The sequence below is a fragment of the Lepisma saccharinum genome, chromosome 14, assembly GCF_977018435.1.
Source record: "Lepisma saccharinum chromosome 14, izLepSacc3.1, whole genome shotgun sequence".
Classification (NCBI taxonomy): Eukaryota; Metazoa; Arthropoda; class Insecta; order Zygentoma; family Lepismatidae; genus Lepisma; species Lepisma saccharinum.
In genome coordinates, this window is record NC_139242.1 from 74,538,515 (window position 1) to 74,557,800 (window position 19,286).

General features: G+C 38.5%; 1 protein-coding gene across 1 annotated transcript in view; it reads left to right on the plus strand.

The window, feature by feature from the left end:
• LOC145998410 (uncharacterized) overlaps positions 1–11,651 on the plus strand; it is a 458,011-nt gene extending 446,360 nt beyond the window's left edge. The window contains exons 5-6 of the mRNA XM_083134817.1: positions 9,442–9,635; positions 9,710–11,651. Of these exons, the coding sequence (XP_082990943.1) occupies positions 9,442–9,635; positions 9,710–11,010 (1,495 nt within the window). The 3' untranslated portion in view covers positions 11,011–11,651. The remainder of the gene's footprint in view (positions 1–9,441; positions 9,636–9,709) is intronic.
• Positions 11,652–19,286: the final 7,635 nt, after the last annotated feature.

Sequence of the window (19,286 nt, forward strand, 5' to 3'; positions counted from 1 at the left end):
GTGCTAGATTCATTTGCGCCGGACCTTCGACCTGTGCTGCTTCAGGCTAAGGAAACACCATAACACATCTCGGCGAGCTTAAAAACACTGAAAACGTACATAAACAATATAATTTTCATAATCCGTGCAAACGTTTTCACTTTTTAGGGGTACACAGGGTCAAGAATACAGGGATTCGAACCCGGAACATTCGGTGGCGATAACGTGAGTCGACCACTCAACGCCTTTGGCCACCTAGATGGAAGAATCATGTATTGTGATAATTAGGGCCCGGAACTTTATGTCATATAAAACTGCAAAATATGTAATTACATCATAAAAGTTTTAAAAAATGCAGAAATATTTTTAATAAAGCCAAAAATATGCACAAAGTACATTCGAATTTCTCATTATACGGGAAGTCAGTATCTTCCATGAAATATCGACTAGGGAGGGGGTGGGGTATGAAATTAAGTCAGAATCCCTTTAACCGAAGAAAGTAGATGAAAAATACTGAAAATATCGTGAGGTTCTTGCATCTAATCGGTTATTTTATAATTTATTCTTCGTGCCACTAGCGCAACGGATAGTTTATATTGTCCATGGCTGGATAACGAAATTACAGAAAAAGAAATTGAAAGCAGATGCCGTCTCTTCTCACGAAATCATACAGAAAAATGTCTTATTACTAGGGAACGTGAAGTTTTCGTTTTAACGATAACACCGAAAAATTGAGGAAAGCAAAATAAAGTGTTTAAAAGTTATTTGGGAAGGTTGAGGAGGCGAATTTTGCGGTGTTTCGGAATCGCGAAATAACGCGAATTGTGCCATTTTCCAGATTAACACCGAATTTTGCGCTTTAACGCGAAAAACACCGCGAAATATGCAATATAAACTGGGGATAAAACTTCTTTTGTTCAAAAGGAACTGTCTGAAGATGAGATATAGGCTATCACTTTTAGTCTAGCTGGTGAAAGTTTGATTCTAAAAGAGATTGTCACGCTTCATTTATTGCAGTTTGGCGCAGAAATGACTGACAATGCTGCAGTTTGACCTCGTCCTGAACCAGAATTCGCTGCGGGGATCTTCCCAGAAGGGAGTCTCGTAGGAAGAGAGGATTTTTCATGGAGAAATACCTGTTGTGTTGCGTGGGGAGGGACTTAGGGGTGTGGATGGATGTGTGTGTACATAAAACGGTATTTTGAGGTTGGCATTGTTAGGGAAATATATCTCAGTCAGAATTACTGAGGCTGCATGGTTTGTGCATCGTAATGCATTTCCTTTCCGTTCTGTGGTGTACTTCGCAGCAAGCCAAAGCCAGCAGTAAATGTTTATGCTTCAGGTAAAACTACATAATTTTGTAATGACTGAATTGTGAAAGGATTTCTTGATTAATCACAATGGAAGTGAGAGGCATAAAGAGAAGAAAACTTTGCTTGTTTAAATTATTGTTGTTCTTCCACTTTATGTACATAAAGGCTAACAGGACCTACAGTTTAAAGTGGAATCCGAACCATTATGTGCCGGGTATCGAACCCAGGACTGCGTGATCACTAGACGGCGACGTTACCATTATGTCGCAGGGGAGGCCCGTTAAAAAAGTAAAACAAACCGGCAACTTTCTGTCGTCGAAGGCTTAGAGAAGCCTACAAGAAGGAAAGAAGACAACGCGTACATCGCACTTCAAACTTTGGAAGCCTTTGTCAAAGAAATCATCGCATTATTGGAGTGAATGGGGGAAAAAATGCTATCTTTCTATTTAAAAGCGCGTTTTGTGTAGGAAGTGTTGTGAGTGAATACTATGAACATTGACTACGCACTATCTGTGCGTGGAAAACCATTAATGTTATCGTAAACTGAAAAGTAAATTTAAAGAAACTATTTTTGAAACTTTAATTCTCTGAGAGTGAAAAGTTGGAAATATGATTATGTTCAAAGCTTTGAGTGATATCCTTCAATAAACTTTTTATATTCAGTGGCCGATGAGATGAATAGTTTTCCAAATGCAAGAAATTTGGTAATTTCTTATTTCTCTTCGTCATGAAAACTAATATTTGCCTCAATTTTCCATGACTAAACCAATGTGAAAATCTTATGCTTAGAAGAAACAGTAAAAACGCATGTAAAAATAACACCGATTTTCAATTAATAACATCGAATTTTGCCTTAAAGCGCGAAAATTAACACCGAAATTTAGGTAAAAATAAAACGAAAACTTCACGTCCCTTACGTATTACGAAAAAATTAAAGAAATATGTTGTATAAACGCGAAATTGGTAAAAGATGTCAAAATATGCCTTATCAAGTTCGTCTACGTGTTTCCATCAGATTCGTATAGATCTCACCCAATATTCGTTCTGATGTCAAATAAAAATATATTTTACGGAAATAAAGTAGCAAATCAACACCTTACCTTGTTCAGTGGGCTACTTTTGTTGCACTGGAATGTTCCCACACCGAGAATCGAAGCCGGGATTGGTTCATTACCACCACTGTACCAGGAAGTTTTCGTTTAGTTCTATCCGATAATTCCAATGGTTCTCTTCAACGCGACGTAACTTCACAAAATAGTAGCCTATTCTTCTGCTATACATTTTAAACACTCGCAACTACAAAAAGCAGTGGCCCCATTCAGGAACATAGGATTCACGAGGCACACAAGCACTGCACAGCGAACGCACTTGTAGGAACTGACGCTAGTTGTCGCCACTTGTGTTAGTTACGTTCTTGCTTGCTAATGGTCTTGAATGCTCGAGGTGATCTTCAGTTTTGTTGAAATGTTTTGATTGATAATAACATAAAGTCTAATTTGCAAGCACTTCCTTAATATTTTCTGAACAACTGGAGTCCTGACAATTCCATAAAATACCTACCAACGAAATAATTACTAGCTAACTTGTATATATGAAAGAAAATAGGAATGTTCGATGTGAAAAATGTATATAATTGGAGTTTGGTCTGTAGTACAACTTTCGAAGTTTGAATTTCTCTTAAACCGAGGCGTTACAAAACTTTTTACGGGATGTATATAACTGTACAAAACTTTGGTATTGTGAAATTGAATTTCGTGCTTGTTCCACTCCAAGTTGACGTAGCTCATAACTGGTACAGTCGTATAATCAATTGGTTATGGAGCTAGCTACACGTCAATAATAATCTCTCTCTGTTCATCCATTCGTGTTTGTTTCATTCCGCGTTTATACATTATTTTATGTCCATCCAAGTTATTTATGTTGATTTATTACTGATGTAAACTTACGCCCTATAAATTAACAAGAACTTCAGACATTCATAACGTACGCAAATGAACGGTGCACTTTAGCGATATCCTGTTAGGGTGCATGTGTAGGAGCCATTGGCGTACGTAGGAGGAAAATCAAATATTTCATTTGAAAGCATTAAAGAACTAGTGTAAATGCACATTTCACTTAAAATCCCCCCCCAATTACAATTTATGTATGTGAACAGTTTTCAAAATGAAGGTTAAAGTAGCTAATTACAAAATGCTTTATTGGGTTCCGACTAGAACATCCTTCGTACTCTAGTGGTAGGGGTATATCCTGGATTATCATAAGAGGCATGCTATTTCTATTTGCTATTCTATTTTGTTTATTTTACGTCACCTTTCTGTCCCCTTTGGCTAATTGCGACCAGTGGCGGCCGGCGGCAACTATGATGGGTAGTGCCAACGTGATCAAGAAATCGAAAAAAAACCTCCGCAATGCCTCCCCCGCCCCCTCCTTGAGGCTGCGCCAGTGGCCAAGATGTTTATCCTCATTTGGTAACGTGGAAAACAACGTGTGTTTAAGTAATAACGTACTAATCCGATTCATCTTCACTCACTAATCTATCTTTATACACTACAGGACACTTCCCTAAAAAATATAACAATTACAAGAGGTAAGGAAAAACAAATCCTATCACCTTTCCCACCTCCATGCACACGTATTCTAACTGGATGTCGAAAATATCTTTGTTGTGAAAATAAATTGTCGAAATGTCAAAAGGAAACTCGCATCATCATAGGATTTTTTACTTTTATATTTTTAAGAAAGTCTGGATGTCCCTCTTGGTGCATCTATCTATTATCAAAAATGTTCATTTAACTTTGGAAAAATACTAGTTCGTTTCTCCAAAAGTAGGCAGAAATTACTTCCCCAACGGGTCTTACAAATCAGTCGTATTTAGCGACTTTTCTCTGAAGGTGGCAACTGTGTCAACACTGCGAAAATTCCCTCGCCGTGCCAGGTGAAGACGGGCACGGTTTCTTAAGGGCTAACCCCGCCCCCTGCCACTTTGTTCTCGGCTCATGGTGGAAATGTTCCTCCCTGAGACTTCTTCAACCCTCTGCACGTGTGTCAACTTGGTTAGGTCCATGGGTTAGGCCAGCTCTTCGGCGGCACGGACTGTTGCCTCGCGAGGGTACGAACGAAACAGCTGGCGTGCAGTGAGGAGGTTGGGGCGGTCGTCACGTCAGCTTGACCGATTGCAAGATTCGAATCTCCTTGTCTGTAAACTATCAATGTATTCATTTAACAATACTTGGCGAGGTATGCGTTTCTTCTGAGGGCAGTGCCATGCCACGGCGGCTCTACCCATTGAGCTGCCGCTGATTGCGACTATAGTGATATGTGATGATAGGATGGTATGGACAAACACAAACATGTATGGACGACATGATGGTACTTCTGCACCTGGCAATCAAGGGAGATAGTCTGTGAATCTTTCATTTCATTGTTTTTAAAAGCAATAATCTTAATAACAACCGAATGCCACAATCCACTGCCTGAGCTTAAGGACCAATGGCCAGAAGAATTCCCCTAAAATCTGGCAACCATAACTAAGAGAGTGATCCACAGCTAAACAGACAAACAACATACAAAGACTGACTCGAAAGGCACAGTATGAATTCCATAACTCTAGTTGATCATACCGTGGACAGAAGATAAGCTGAATTGGTTCAAAATTCCAACTTAGGGCAACACCAGCAGTAAGAAAACAGTACGAAGCAAATATTGAAAACTAAGGCAGAAAATCCCTCAAAAGCCAGTAAAAACTTCATGTACAACATATGTGAATGCAGGACTGGACTGACATTGGACTGCCCTGTAGAGCAGAGAATAGATGAACGCAAGCAGCACAAGTGCGGAGAAGTAGAAAGGTCGAAAATAGCCGAACATGCATGGAATGAAACGCTTAGAATTCAGTGGAACAACACATCAGTACAACACAAAGAACCAAATTGGAAACACATGAAAATCAAAGAAGCAGACTTCACAGAAACAGCCCAAAACCTATAAGTCACTCCAGGGCATAATTCACGCAAAATATGGTTCCTCTTCTATAATTAATTAAATACATAAAAAAAATTAAAAATACAAATATTAACTTAATCGAGGAAAAAAATGATATATTAATCCGAGAGTGCAGTGAGAGTATACCGGATTTGTAGTTAAATAACAAAATAACAGATTTGATCACAACCACCGTCAAAGGAGAAAATATTCACCTTTAGACGAGAAAGGTGCTCTCTCGAAATGTAGTGTTACAATAGATACTACAAGCAGTAGAAGTACTAGACAGTGGAGAATTTCCAATTTACATTACATGCTAGGAAGTAGGGCCTGGATAATCATGTGATTACATATTTTTTCTGTAAACATTTTAAGATCAAATCAGTGAAATGTTGGCGTTTTGTGCCAAATTAGGCCTAAAAACGTGAAATTTAAAGTATATATATTTACATGTTTAACTCATAAGTATATGTATTTACATATGTTTCTCCATGCGTACATACATTTACATATTCCCATTATCATATTTAATGCATTTAATATCTACACATATTTCCTGACATTATTAGATTTAATTCAAATTTGAATTATTGCTTTAAGTCTAATTTATGCACAGTTAGGGTGATCGGCACTGAACATACAGTTTAAAGTGGGATCCACCTGGTATCGAACCCGCGACTCCTTGATTACAAGGCGACGACGTCATCGAGGAGACAAACTAAATCTGTGTTTCATTTCTTGAGTTTGAAGCGGACGATGAATGGAGTAATTAAAGTTGATTAAAGCATGTTGTTTTAGAAAATACTTTTCCAACACTTAGCGCATGACCCCAAAGGACGCCCCTTTACAGTGGGATCCATGAGTATTACCGTGCAAATTGTCCATGACTATTTTCATTGATTTTCTCTTACATCCTATGTGTTTTTAAACGATGGATTTTTATGTATGCTGGTGCAGAAGTTGTCAACAGCTTGTTTTGAGTTTTCTTTTAATTCTTGAAGCTCTTATTGGGCCAAATAAAGTGCACGAACATGGTGATGGACAGTTTGCACGGTAATACTCATGGATCCTAGTGTACATCAAATAGGAAGAGGTTGGAGTGACACTCTGGTTAAGTGAATTTTGCAGGAACCGTCTCTGCAGCGTAGAATTCAGCGTTACACTTTACGAAGCCAGATATCTCAGGTTCTGTCCTGGTCCCATATCCAGTTCATCATTCATTTTCATTATCGCGATTAACCCAAGAGGTAAAACAGCGGCATAAATTAATAAAAAAAATAGAGAAAAATGCAAATTTGGAGGAAATATTTTTTTATGTCAGTGGAACTGTTTTCAAAAACTGACTCCAGAAGTATTTCCATGCACCTTCGCAACAGGCTTTTTTCTTTAATCCAAAAAAGATAAGAAACATAAAAATAGTTATTTATGCTTTCTACTGTCTACGTTTAAAATTTCCCATGGGGTAGTGGTAATCAAGGGTTTCCGGGTTCGATTCCCGGTATAGTGGAAGTGCTTCGGATCCCTGATTCAAATGTACATCCAGTGGACTTATACAAAAATATGTTAAAAATAAATATTGAGTATGAGCATTGATGTTTAGATTTGTGGGTACATGAAAACATCGATGTCTTTCTGCATGTTAAAGTGCGAGAATCTCTGAAACAGAAACATTAATGTATTTCCATCATAGCAGACTCATGTACTTGCAACTGTCCCAATGTGAGGCAGTTTTTATTTATTTAATTGTAGTTGTCTCCAACAGAGAAAGCTTCTCCAATTATGGGAGACTTGTATACAGTTTAAATAGACATACATAATTAATAATATATAAAACACACATACACACAAATAAAGAGATACTTCACACAAATAGATATTTACAAGACAAAACAATACAAAGCCATACTTACACTCATAGTAAATGGTAACAATATACCTCACCCATGATATATATACATGTTTAGAAATCCCTAAATGTCTGCACTTACAAGACAATAATTTCTATAATTTCTTGCGCAAACCATAATGATTGAAATTTTGTCTTGCAAACATTCAGGGAATACAAAATAATACAAAGCCCTACATATACTCATAGTAAATGATAACAAAAAAATACCTCACCTATAACATATATTTATATTCAGAAATCCCAAATATTTGCACTTATAAGACAATAATTTCTATAATTTCTTGTGTAAAACATAATGATTGCAACTTTGTTCTATAAATATACGAAATTACGAATTACGAAAAGTCTAACTCATTATCTATCATTGATAACTTATTGTACAAATCTAACATTTGTTGCAACATTGAGTAAAACAATCGACAAATGTCACTTAACAAGAAACTATTTTCATCATTTAACTCCAATCACCACAGTAACCAGTAAAAAGACAAAATAACATCAACATCAATAAAGTTGGTACAGCAGAATTTTCTTCTTACTTTTCAGATCATGCACAACAGAAAATAACAGGATATAATTGCAAAATGTATTTGAGTTAGACTGTTGCAAACTTTTCTTCGTTCGAGTCATGATTTGAACCAGGGTTGCTAAAGGTTCAGGAATTTCTAAATAAATTCAATTCCGGTCCAGAAGACAAAATCAGCAAGTGTAAATGGATTCTGGACCGTAAAGAAGATCCTTTCTATCTGTAAAGTATTTCAATTCGGTCCAGGAACCTTTTTTCAGACTGAATTTAAATTCAGTCCAGGAACCTTTCTTCAAAGAAACAATGACCGAACTTGGACCGAATTTAAATTGTGAGAGAGAAAAAGGTCTCGGTCCTCAAGCTGGGTTCCTGGACTTATAACAATCCCGATTTGAACACGGCTGTTCCGTTGTAAGTGGTCCTTCATGAATCTAATGTCATCATCGTTCGTTCTCATCGTCGCATTTAGCAAAAGGAACATAAAAATACTACCTACCACCTGTATGATGAAAGTCGTATGAAAATTGTGATGGACAATTAACCGGATGGGAAGTAAAACTTGATAGCCCACACTCCGTTCAAAATTGAGTCAACATTGGCATGGGCGTCCGAAAGTGGGGTTAAGGGGGTGCCACGGCCCTCACCTGAAAAATGGATGTTACCAAAAATTTATACATTCCACGCATATATTTCACTTCAGTCACAGTAATTTTTTTTAATTATTGATAAAAATGTTGCAGGATTATGATAACTTCAACCTGAAGAAGTGTTTATTGAGGTGGCAACACTACTATAATAGAAAAAAATATCTTGCCCCTCCCTGGAAAATTCCTGCGGACGTCCATGACCATTGGATTCAATTGCTGCAGTATAAAGTTGTTGTATGGTAGTGAATGAAGTTCCTTCTGTAGCCGCTGATACCAGACACACACGAAAGAATATCTGGGTAACCAATAAGCCATAATGTAATGGACGACCTTCACTTGCGTTTTTCTCGGTTTCAAGTTTTTGTGGGTTATCAAGTTTTACTCCAGAGCCGCTCAATTTATACCGGGTGGTTATAATTAAAGTGACGGTGTTCAGAGTGGTGCAGCACGGGCTGTAATGAGAGTAGCAGTCTGAAACTTCGTAGATATGCTAATGAAGCAATGCGCTCGCGAATTATGAAAAAAAATGCTTCCAATTCTCGCCACCAGGGTAAAAAATGGCGCTGTAAGCAGTCAAAACGTGGAATTTTCCGTAACTCTGACGTCAAAGTCAGTGACATTTCCTAACCATTGTGTGAGCTCCCTGGTTGTTGTTGGTGACGCTTGTTGCCTTTTCCTTTAGTAATGTTCATGTAATTCGAATAGTGAAATTGTAGCGATATTTTATTACAAAGAGTATTGTTCTCTGCGATTTATAGTGTTTTTCCTGTAACTATACAAAGTTTTGACTGCTTACAGCGCCATTTTTTACCCTGGTGGCGAGAATTGGAACTTTTTTTTCATAATTCGCGAGCGCATTGCTTCATTAGCATATCTACGAAGTTTCAGACTGCTACTCTCGTTACAGCCCGTGCTGAACCACTCTGAACACCGTCACTTTAATTATAACCACTTGGTACTTATCTTTGTGGACTACTTCACGATGTGACTGTTGCATGAATATATTTTAAAAGAATGTTTAGGTGGCTAGTTCTTGTGGCACTATGACTGCAAATTAATATATAAACTATATCTTCTTCTTTGCAGGTTTCCTCACCTTGAACTGAACTGCTCTGTTGGTCTTGGCAGATGTGATACGTTAGTATCGGACACTATGGTGAATGTCAATATTTTCTTATTCAAGCAGATTCTTTCTAATGTCCACCACCGTGGATCGGATGCTGCTAATTCGTGGATACCCAGAACCTTTAACCAATCCAGTGCCAAGGACATGGTAGAGTGTATCCTGCGCAATCCAGTGCTCCGATCAATGACGTCGATCTAAGATACTTCCCTCCCATTTACCGTTAGTGAGTATTCAAAATGGCCGCTGCTTCGACCGTGGACGCGTTCGATCAAGACTACAACGGCAGCATCTACCTGAACGGATCTGACGTCGACGACGCATCGTCTTCGGCTAACATGTCGCACTATTGGAACATGACCTGTCCTCCAATCCACACGGAGTTAGCAACGATCATTCAGCAGATTATGTACAGCGTCGTGTGCATCGTCGGTCTATTGGGGAACACTCTTGTGATCTACGTCGTCCTTCGGTTCTCCAAGATGCAGACGGTGACCAATTTGTACATCGTGAACCTTGCGGTGGCCGACAAGTGCTTCCTCCTTGGCATCCCGTTCCTCGTCACCACCATGAGCCTCAAGACGTGGATCTTCGGGAACCTCATGTGCAAGTGGTACATGACGACCACCAGCATCAACCAGATCACCAGCAGCATCTTCCTCGCCATCATGAGCGCCGACAGGTACATAGCAGTGTGCCATCCCATCTCTGCGACCAGGCTTCGCACTCCACTCATATCCAAAGTTGTGTCGTTGACGGCGTGGACGGTGAGTGCCCTCTTCATGGTGCCCATCTTCCTCTACGCTTCCACGGTGGATATAGGCATGAGGCCCAGCTGCAATATTTACTGGCCGGACTCCGAAAATGTTAGCGGGATGAAGGCATTCACGCTGTACAGCTTCATACTCGGGTTTGCGATCCCTTTAGTCCTCATCTTTTTCTTCTACGCGATGGTCATCCGGAAGCTGCAGACGGTCGGTCCGAAGAACAGATCGAAGGAGAAGAAGAAGTCCCACCGCAAGGTGACCAAGCTCGTCCTCACCGTGATCACCGTCTACGTCATCTGCTGGCTGCCGTACTGGATCGCCCAGCTGGTGCTCATCTTCCAGGACGATTCCGAGAAGGAGATGGACGATTCGCGCAAGGAGTGTCCTTCCCGCATAACGCTTAACATCCACCTCCTGGTGGGTTGCCTCTCCTACTCCAATTCAGCAATGAACCCGATCCTCTACGCCTTCCTCAGCGACAACTTCAAGAAGAGCTTCGTGAAGGCCTGTATGTGCGCCGCGGGGAACGAGGTCAACGCTCAGCTGCATCTGGAGAACAGCGTGTCCACGCGGAGGCCCAGGGGCGGCTCCGAGAGGTTCAGGACCCCGAAGGATAGATCGAACGAAGAAGGACCTCTGCTGAAGGATGGGAAAGACCCTTCCATCACCATGACGTCACGCAGCAACATAACGATGTCCACAAGTGTCGGTGGGAAGGATCCTGTGAAGAATGGAGTGAAGGCGAGCCAACCAACGACGGTGTAGAACGCACGAGGTCCAATCATAACAAGCTACTAAATCCTCCAACGCAGCAATGTCCTTTACGAAAGCAGATAGTCAACTTCTACCACAGTTCTCAGCGTATGTGTACAAGACACGCACGCACTTGGCAGGTGTGAAACATCCAACGAGAACCAAGCAACAAGGAATCTACATTCAACAGAAGATTTATGTGTTCAAAAACATCATGCAGGGTACGAAACAGACATATTACTCAAGCTCATAATGACGGTGCTCATTTATGTACACAAACATTTAAACATTCATCACGGTGTAGATTTATGAGTAAATATCCTAAGACTTTCTTACATTAATCTCCGATCATGGACAGGTACGAAGCAGGTGTTGCATTACAAAACATGTTAGCCCAGCGCCTTCCCAACCGCAAAATTATACAGAGTGATTTTTGTGAGCCCTAGAAATCTCCTGTGTCAATTTGTCGGTTGGGTCTGCGCACATTGGCACAACAACTGCACCGAATTATTTTTCTATAACACCAAAAATATATTTTAAAGAGACGGTGCATTTGAACTAAACATTCTGAGCATATGTTTGCAAGTGTTGCATAATTAACCGAATGATTATTTTTGTGTAATAATTAGACGTGCATTCAATGTAAAGAAATGAAAAAGGTTTTGCATATGCCTATATCTGTTTCACAGGCATTATTTATTTATGTGACATCCGTCTGTTGTTTATTGCTAAGATGCATCATTGACGTCATATCCAAAGACTAAATACGAAATAAACACTTTCTGATCAGTTTGTCCTGCGTTTTTACTTCTGTGTTCTGTAAGGTGGTAGAGATGTAAGATATCAAAAAGATAAAATCAGAATTAATTCCTTTTTTTGTTTGTTTTGTGCTTTTAAAATGACACATTCAGTTATTTGCAAGTTCAGAGCAGGAATAGATCAAACCATCATGCCAATCCTAAGCCTAATTCCAGAGGCATTTGAAAACTCTGTTCATTGTTGTATTTACATGTAGATATAAACTTAACACTGATCAAGAGTAAAAACGTTGCCAGAATTATTTGAAATGAGCTGTTTCATTGAAAACACTGAAAACTTTAGTTGGGTGTACTTCTGCTCTCATAACTTAAGACAAAATGGTTCAAGCGCTTATAACAGTGTCAGATAGATAACAAGTAATTTGTAACAAAGCTGTCAAAACAATTTCTTGGTGCTTTTATTGTCAATGCAAAGTATTCAGTTTTATATTCGTATGTCCTGCAGACTGAAATGTTCATATAATGGATTTGGTCTACTTATGCTCCGAGCGTTAATTTAATGAACTATAAATGACAGTGATGTATGATTTACACTAAAAATACTCCTTTATAGGTCATTCTACGTCAAATCATCCAGAATGTTGTGAAAATGTCACCCACCATCTCCGATTTTGATGAAATTCGGTATACGTATAGAACTTTTGATGCTGATTACAAAAATGACAACTTTTTTGAGATTGGTCAAGTGGTTCATAAGTTACACGTTTTTAAAAATCTCCGTGTACAACACTTGCGGTTCCACTTTGAATGACACACATTAAGTTATAAATGATAATATCTTCTCTCAGGTTTGCCATAGAAACTTCAAATTTATTTTCTCTTGCTCAGGATAGTGTAAGCTTTCATTTAAATAAGGTTTCAGATCAGTGCATTAATAATCATGTATTTTATGTATAGTTTCATGTATTTTTTTAGAAAAATAAATGACTAACTTAAGGAGCGAATTTCGTGCAATGCCCCCCCTTCAATTTCCCCCAAATTTTATATACAGGTAGCTCAGAGTGTGTACTAATGCTTGATGGAAAAATTGGGATGGGCGGTTCAGAGACAGGGTGATAAAAAATCATTTGCATAAAAAGTTAATCTTATTAGAAATGCTTATGTATTTATCACAAAGTCTGAATTACAATATGTTTTGAGGTATAATATTCAAAATTTCTGTTCACAATGTGTGAAGGTAAGCATAAGCATAACCTGGCGGGGACAATGGGAAGCATTTGCCCTTGTAATTACAGTGGAACTCCGATTTCAAGTTCCTTGATTTTACATTTTCCTGCATTTTACATTCAATCTTGGTGGTCCCGACATAGCATATTGCTAAGAAATTTTCCTCGGTTTTACATTTTCTCGCATTTAAGTTTTCAGCTTGGTCTCCTGAACAACGTAAAATCGAGGTTCCACTGTATCTAAGTTAGTTTAAACTGTCTTCAATTTTTATAAAAATTATAATCATCATCATTTGCATTCCCAAGTTTTACAAATTTTCTTCGAGAACATTCTTTTTGTGCATTTTATCTCAATATGGATTTTTTTTTGTTACTCTTCACGGGAATACGTAATATGAAGTAAGAATAAATAATAAACATTTGTGCTGATTGAAGTTTTTCGAAATGGAACTTTTTTTGCCACATGCCACAGAAAACCTCCTTATGATGGGGTGGTTGGAACACTTAGAAGACTTGTATAGACATCAACAGTATCAAGTAACAAGTGCAGCAATGAAGTACCAATTCCATAGAAATAGTATTAGAGGCATAAATTTCTTATTAATCACGTAAGGTGAAATGACAACAACCCGCAGTACAATGTGTCAGCGATTTCAAAGTACTATACAACAGCACCAGGAAAGTTAAGTATGCACTGTTTTTTGAACTTAGGCTCCAGTCTATTTACATTGTTCGGTAAGTTACTTTTTACAAGTAACCAAGTTACAGTTACTCATTTAAAAAGTAAATCTATTACAGTTACAGGTACTTTGAAAGTAACTGTCAGTTACTTTACAATTACTGTAAAAGAAACTTACAGTTAATGATCATTGATTTGTGTAAAAATTACAAATTGCGTTTCTAGTACATAATATGTCTTCATATACTTACATTACTACTGCAAATAAATGATGAAACACAGAATCAACTTTGATTGAACGATTTTAATTAAGAAATCATTTGTATGCTGACCACGGTATTTTGAATATGGTGTCATTGATTCCACTTGCACCTATTTCTTTCTCCTACATTCCAAGTTCAACAAGATCCAAAGATCCATTCCTTCGACACAGTGGCGTACGCAAGGGGGGGGGTTTACCGGGTTTAACCCCCCCCTTGAGCTCTTGAAATATTATGGAAAATGCTGTAGAAAAAATTAAAAATGGCTAATTTATCACAGTCAACGGTCTGCGACAGTAATAATAATAATAATAATAATAATAATAATAATAATAATAATAATAATTTGGATTATTATTCCCATGCAGCATGAAGAAAAACACAACATTCCAAACACAATCTAAGCGGCCGCAAAGTTCAATTTTGCAATTTTCTTTTGCAAAAAGTCGCGCAGTGACTCTTGCGAGAATTGTGAAAATTCCTTGCTTCGTCCTTATTGGAAACGTTCTTCCCGGTACTGATTTCACATCCCCTTGTGAACTCTCAAGTGATGCTGAGTCTACATCCACATCATTAAATAATGTCGAAGAAGTCTTTTGTGAATCACCTAGAAGGGATAAATGTGTTGGAATGTCTATAAACTTACTTTACAACGAAAACATAGACTCAGTGGAATTTAGCAACATGTATTCTCGCGCTTCATCATCACCCTGGGTGAGTTCCATAGGTAAAGGTAATGTAAATTCCCCCGTGTATATAGCACCGTGCCATGAAGTCACACATAGTGGTGTGGTGGGCCCCAAAGATTCTTGATCTCGAACTATTTTGCAGGTGATGTGATCAGCACCATGCTCCGGCAGCCTTCATCCCCCAAGGTTGCTCTCAGATACCCATAGGCTGGGTGCGGAGACAAGGCTGGATAAATTCCAACCAATTCCGGGAATCGAACCCGGATATCCCACGAAGTTGTCAGACTAGACCAGCGCGGCTCCTTGAATGAGTTTCATATTTCGATTATTTCAATAAATTTAATATATTTGCTTGTTTTTATGGATTTTCTTCACACTTAAAATGTCGCACTTATCATATACAAATAACCGTTGACTAGACAATTATTTTGAAACAAAAGAATTGTAATTTTGTTCTATTTCTTTCATAAATAGCAGCTGCATTAGTAGTAATTAAACTAATTAATTAATTATAAGAATTATTAATTTATTTATTATTATTAATTAATTAAAGTATAATAAAACAATGGTAATGTGAATTTGTAGAAAGTTTTCGAGATAACACCCCCCCTTGATGAAATCCTGCGTACGCTACTGCTTCGACAATGACTTTTTCCTGGCTCGACGGTTCACCTAAAAAACTGAAGTTTTCACATACAATTAGATATGAATTGAAGTAAATCGTGGATGAAGTTAGCATGTAACAAAGCATAGCTTCCTTGCCAGGCCAGCAATTGCAAGCAAATTCTTTTACGTAGCATCCAGAGAAGGTACAGATATATTTTTTTAGAGTTTGGAACAGAAAATGTGAACGGCACAATTTATAGTGCATGAAATTTTGGAAATGCATCGAGTACAATAGAGTAAGTATTATTAGGTACTATGTTCATGGTCGTAACTTGAGAACTATCTTTGGGTTGAGAGAATCACAGTTTTCCATCCCATAAAAATAGTGTCAAAGATTATTTGCTAAATATTTGAAAAATCACAATAATTACTCTTTTTTAGTTTGTGCCTCAGGTTCACAAAACATATTTAACTTGTAATTTTTAATTAATCTATAAATTTTGGAGGGAACAAATGCTTCCCATTGTCCCCGTCAGGTTATGCCTATGCTTACCTTCACACATAGTGAACAGAAATTTTGAATATTATACCTCAAAACATATTGTAATTCAGACTTTGTGATAAATACATAAGCATTTCTAATAAGATTAACTTTAAATGCAAATTATTTTTTTATCACCCTGTCTCTGAACCGCCCATCCCAATTTTTCCATCAAGCATTAGTACACACTCTGAGCTACCTGTATATAAAATTTGGGGGAAATTGAAGGGGAGGTATTGCACGAAATTCGCTCCTGAAGTTAGTCATTTATTTTTCTAAAAAAATACATGAAACTATACATAAAATACATGATTATTGATACACTGATCTGAAAACTTATTTAAATTAAATTAATTTGAAGTTTCTACGGCAAACCTGAGAAAAGACACTATCATTTATAACTTAATGTGTGTCATTCAAATTGGAGCCACAAGTAGCGTACAGGGAGATTTTATAAAACGTGTAATTTCTGAACCCCTTGACCAAACTCAAAAAAGTTGTCATTTTTGTAATGAGGATCAAATGTTCTATACGTATACCGAATTTCATCAAAATCGGAGATGGTGGGTGACATGGCCTGGATGATTTGACGTGGAATGACCCTTATCCAAAACGACTTTTAGTAAGTTTCAAAAATGCACAGAACATATTCCGTACTGTAATCAATAATTAATAGTGACTCCACGTAATATAAAGTTGTGTTACGAAATACGTACGAGGTACCTGCACAATATAAGATCTGACTCACAATAAGGCGTAAGGTAACCATTGGAATAATGCAGAAAGTTTCCGGTACTTCTAAATCTCCTGGCACCTGGAGGACCGGAAAGCAGCAACATCAAATGCCAATGGCAGATGAGCCAGTATGCAGCAAATTAACCGGCGACGAGGAAGAAAGAGGAACTAGTTGTATGTCCTAGTTTGCACTAAAATGCGTGCCGAAACTAAGTATCTTCTGGTGTAACTGTCATTATAAGTAGCGTATACTATGCCATTTTAGGTTCCTATAGTCAGTGTTTCAAAATATATTTCTTTGAAAAGACAACAACTACAAATGCACTGAAAACTCTAGTCTAGGTATCCCACTTTAAACTGTAGGTCCAGTCCCAATTAGCCTTACTGAGCATACAGTGGGCTTAAAACACTAAATTAATCAATCAATAAATAAATATAAATTCGTCTAACTCTCCCTCCATCTCTCACCCCCTCCCTTTTTAAGAATATACTAACATTGCACCTGCTGAACTTATTCGAACTGTCCAGAAGACAAAATCAAAGTGGTTTACCACCTGCAAAGTTAGACATTAAGTTGACCGGTGTGGGTGAAGCTTACAAAAGTTTTACAAATATCATTTATAGACCTTTGAGTAAGTGCCTCCAACACCCTTGAGGGGAAAATTGATGTTGCTCATGTTTACTTAAAAGTGCAAATAGTTTAGCAAAGCTTTCATTTCATTTTTCCTAATACCATCATCCTTTGTATGTTAACTTTCAACTCGATTGTGGGAAACACTTTGAAAATATGATTTATGATCGCATATGGAAACTTTTAAAACGTGTCACGGAAATTTACTGGGGAGAGGTTTTAACCCTCGCTAAGATCATTTATGACATGGCATCCAATGTATTTCTTACACTCTACCACTTTCTTTAAAATTTTCGATAAAATTTATCACTTGAAAAACTCAAATACAAAAATGTCTTGGATTTTCCTTCATGAGATTATAAAAAATGAAATTCAAGTTTACACAGAGATTCCTATCCTCAAATTAAGTATAATGTTTTGGCACTTTTGTGAAAGTCTATTTCTACGTCTTCAATAATTGTTTATTAGTTAATACTAATAGTTTTCATACTACGACCATTTTTATGAAAGTGTGTGGACATTTTTTTGGCAAATGATGGAAGCTCATACTCAACAGGATTTCGGAGGCGGGGGAGGACGTTCTTCGGCTCAGTATGTGTCCTCAGCATTTTCGCATTCAGTTTTAAATTTTTGCCCTTTTTGCTAAATTTGGCTATTCAACCACTCGCTGGGCTCTCTGCTGGTTGCCCTGTACAATTATATATTATTATATACATCCATTCGTGTTTTAAAAAATACGTTATTTACGTAACCTGTGCAGATTAATATGCAGCCATCGTGGTCAGCAGACAGGCGGGCTAGTGCCAATTATTAGCCCCTCCTCCCCCCGCCCAAGAGCGACGCCTTTGAATAAGATCGTGAAACTTACCTTATTTCAAAGCCACTTGTTTAACAAAACACTTAGACTGGATGATTTTTACCCAAGTTGAAAAATAAAATTATAAATAATGACAGTAATGACCGGTTGACAAAATCGCAACTTACGAGGAAATTATCCTGCGAGGTGTAATAGTAATCCCACAATAATATAATGATTCTGATCTCGTAATAAATGAAATTTGGTTGGTAATAATTTATACATACAATCTGTCCTTATTTGAAAATTTCGCCATACTGGAAGCACGCCAACTCGTAGAGTGGTAGACTTTTTTTAGCCACTGTTTGCTAAGACGTTTGGTTATAGGATACCCTTTAAATATATTGCTTTACAATTACAGAGGTTGATTCATTTATATTGAGCCGAATTCGAATGTGCCACCTACCTAGGAAATGCAGTGTTTCCACCACCGGTTGTGTTCGATCTGCAGGCCACCACTACTGACTATTGCCCGGCATCGGAGTTTCCATTGCAGGAGACTGCGTTGCAGCTGGACCATGGGTATTGCATCCCACTCCTCGTTATAGGCTTTCCAGAGGCCGGAGATGGTGCGGACTCTACGATGGGACAGGTGCCGCTTGAGGAGTCCGAAAGCAAAATAGTCCATTGGAGTGGCATCTGGCCTCTTGACAGGGATGTCAGAGAAGGGAATTGCAGAAATTCCAGTTTCCTGTTCCACTTCCACCGATCACCCGCTAGATGACGTTCATACAGCCTCCTGCAGTTCCATTTTCGCTCAGCCACATGACACGGTTTCAGGGCGTGCACACTGCTCTTGTGAATGCCCTTGAGGCGTAAATACCTGTGAATGGCGCGGTTCATTGTCGCCTGCGATGTGCGGCATTTGCTGGCCATTGCACGCTGTGTGGGGGGATTTTCGGAGGTCGCCATACGCCGAACAACATGCAATAGCGGCAGGGTCCTCTTCACGGGAGGCCGGTTTCTAGCTGCTCCTATAGGTGTGGTGGGCCCAGGACTCTGTGCCGCATATTTCCATATAATACGAATCACAGTGGCACGACCTACACGAAAATTATGCACTTTACATATTTCTACGATGCGCGACGCCGTGAACTTACCGTCGGAATGGGCAACAATGTACCCCTCCCAGAATCTGTTCAGTTTCGGCGGCTTCAGACTGCGCTCGACCACACTGCTCTACTGCGTGACTAGAGTTGACGAGCTGTATCTCTGCGGGTGACCTTGACTAATTCGCGCAGATACATGTCCGTAGATGCTACCTACTTGCCGTTGAGTGGTCGACAGCTCTTACAAAGTTAGAGGAG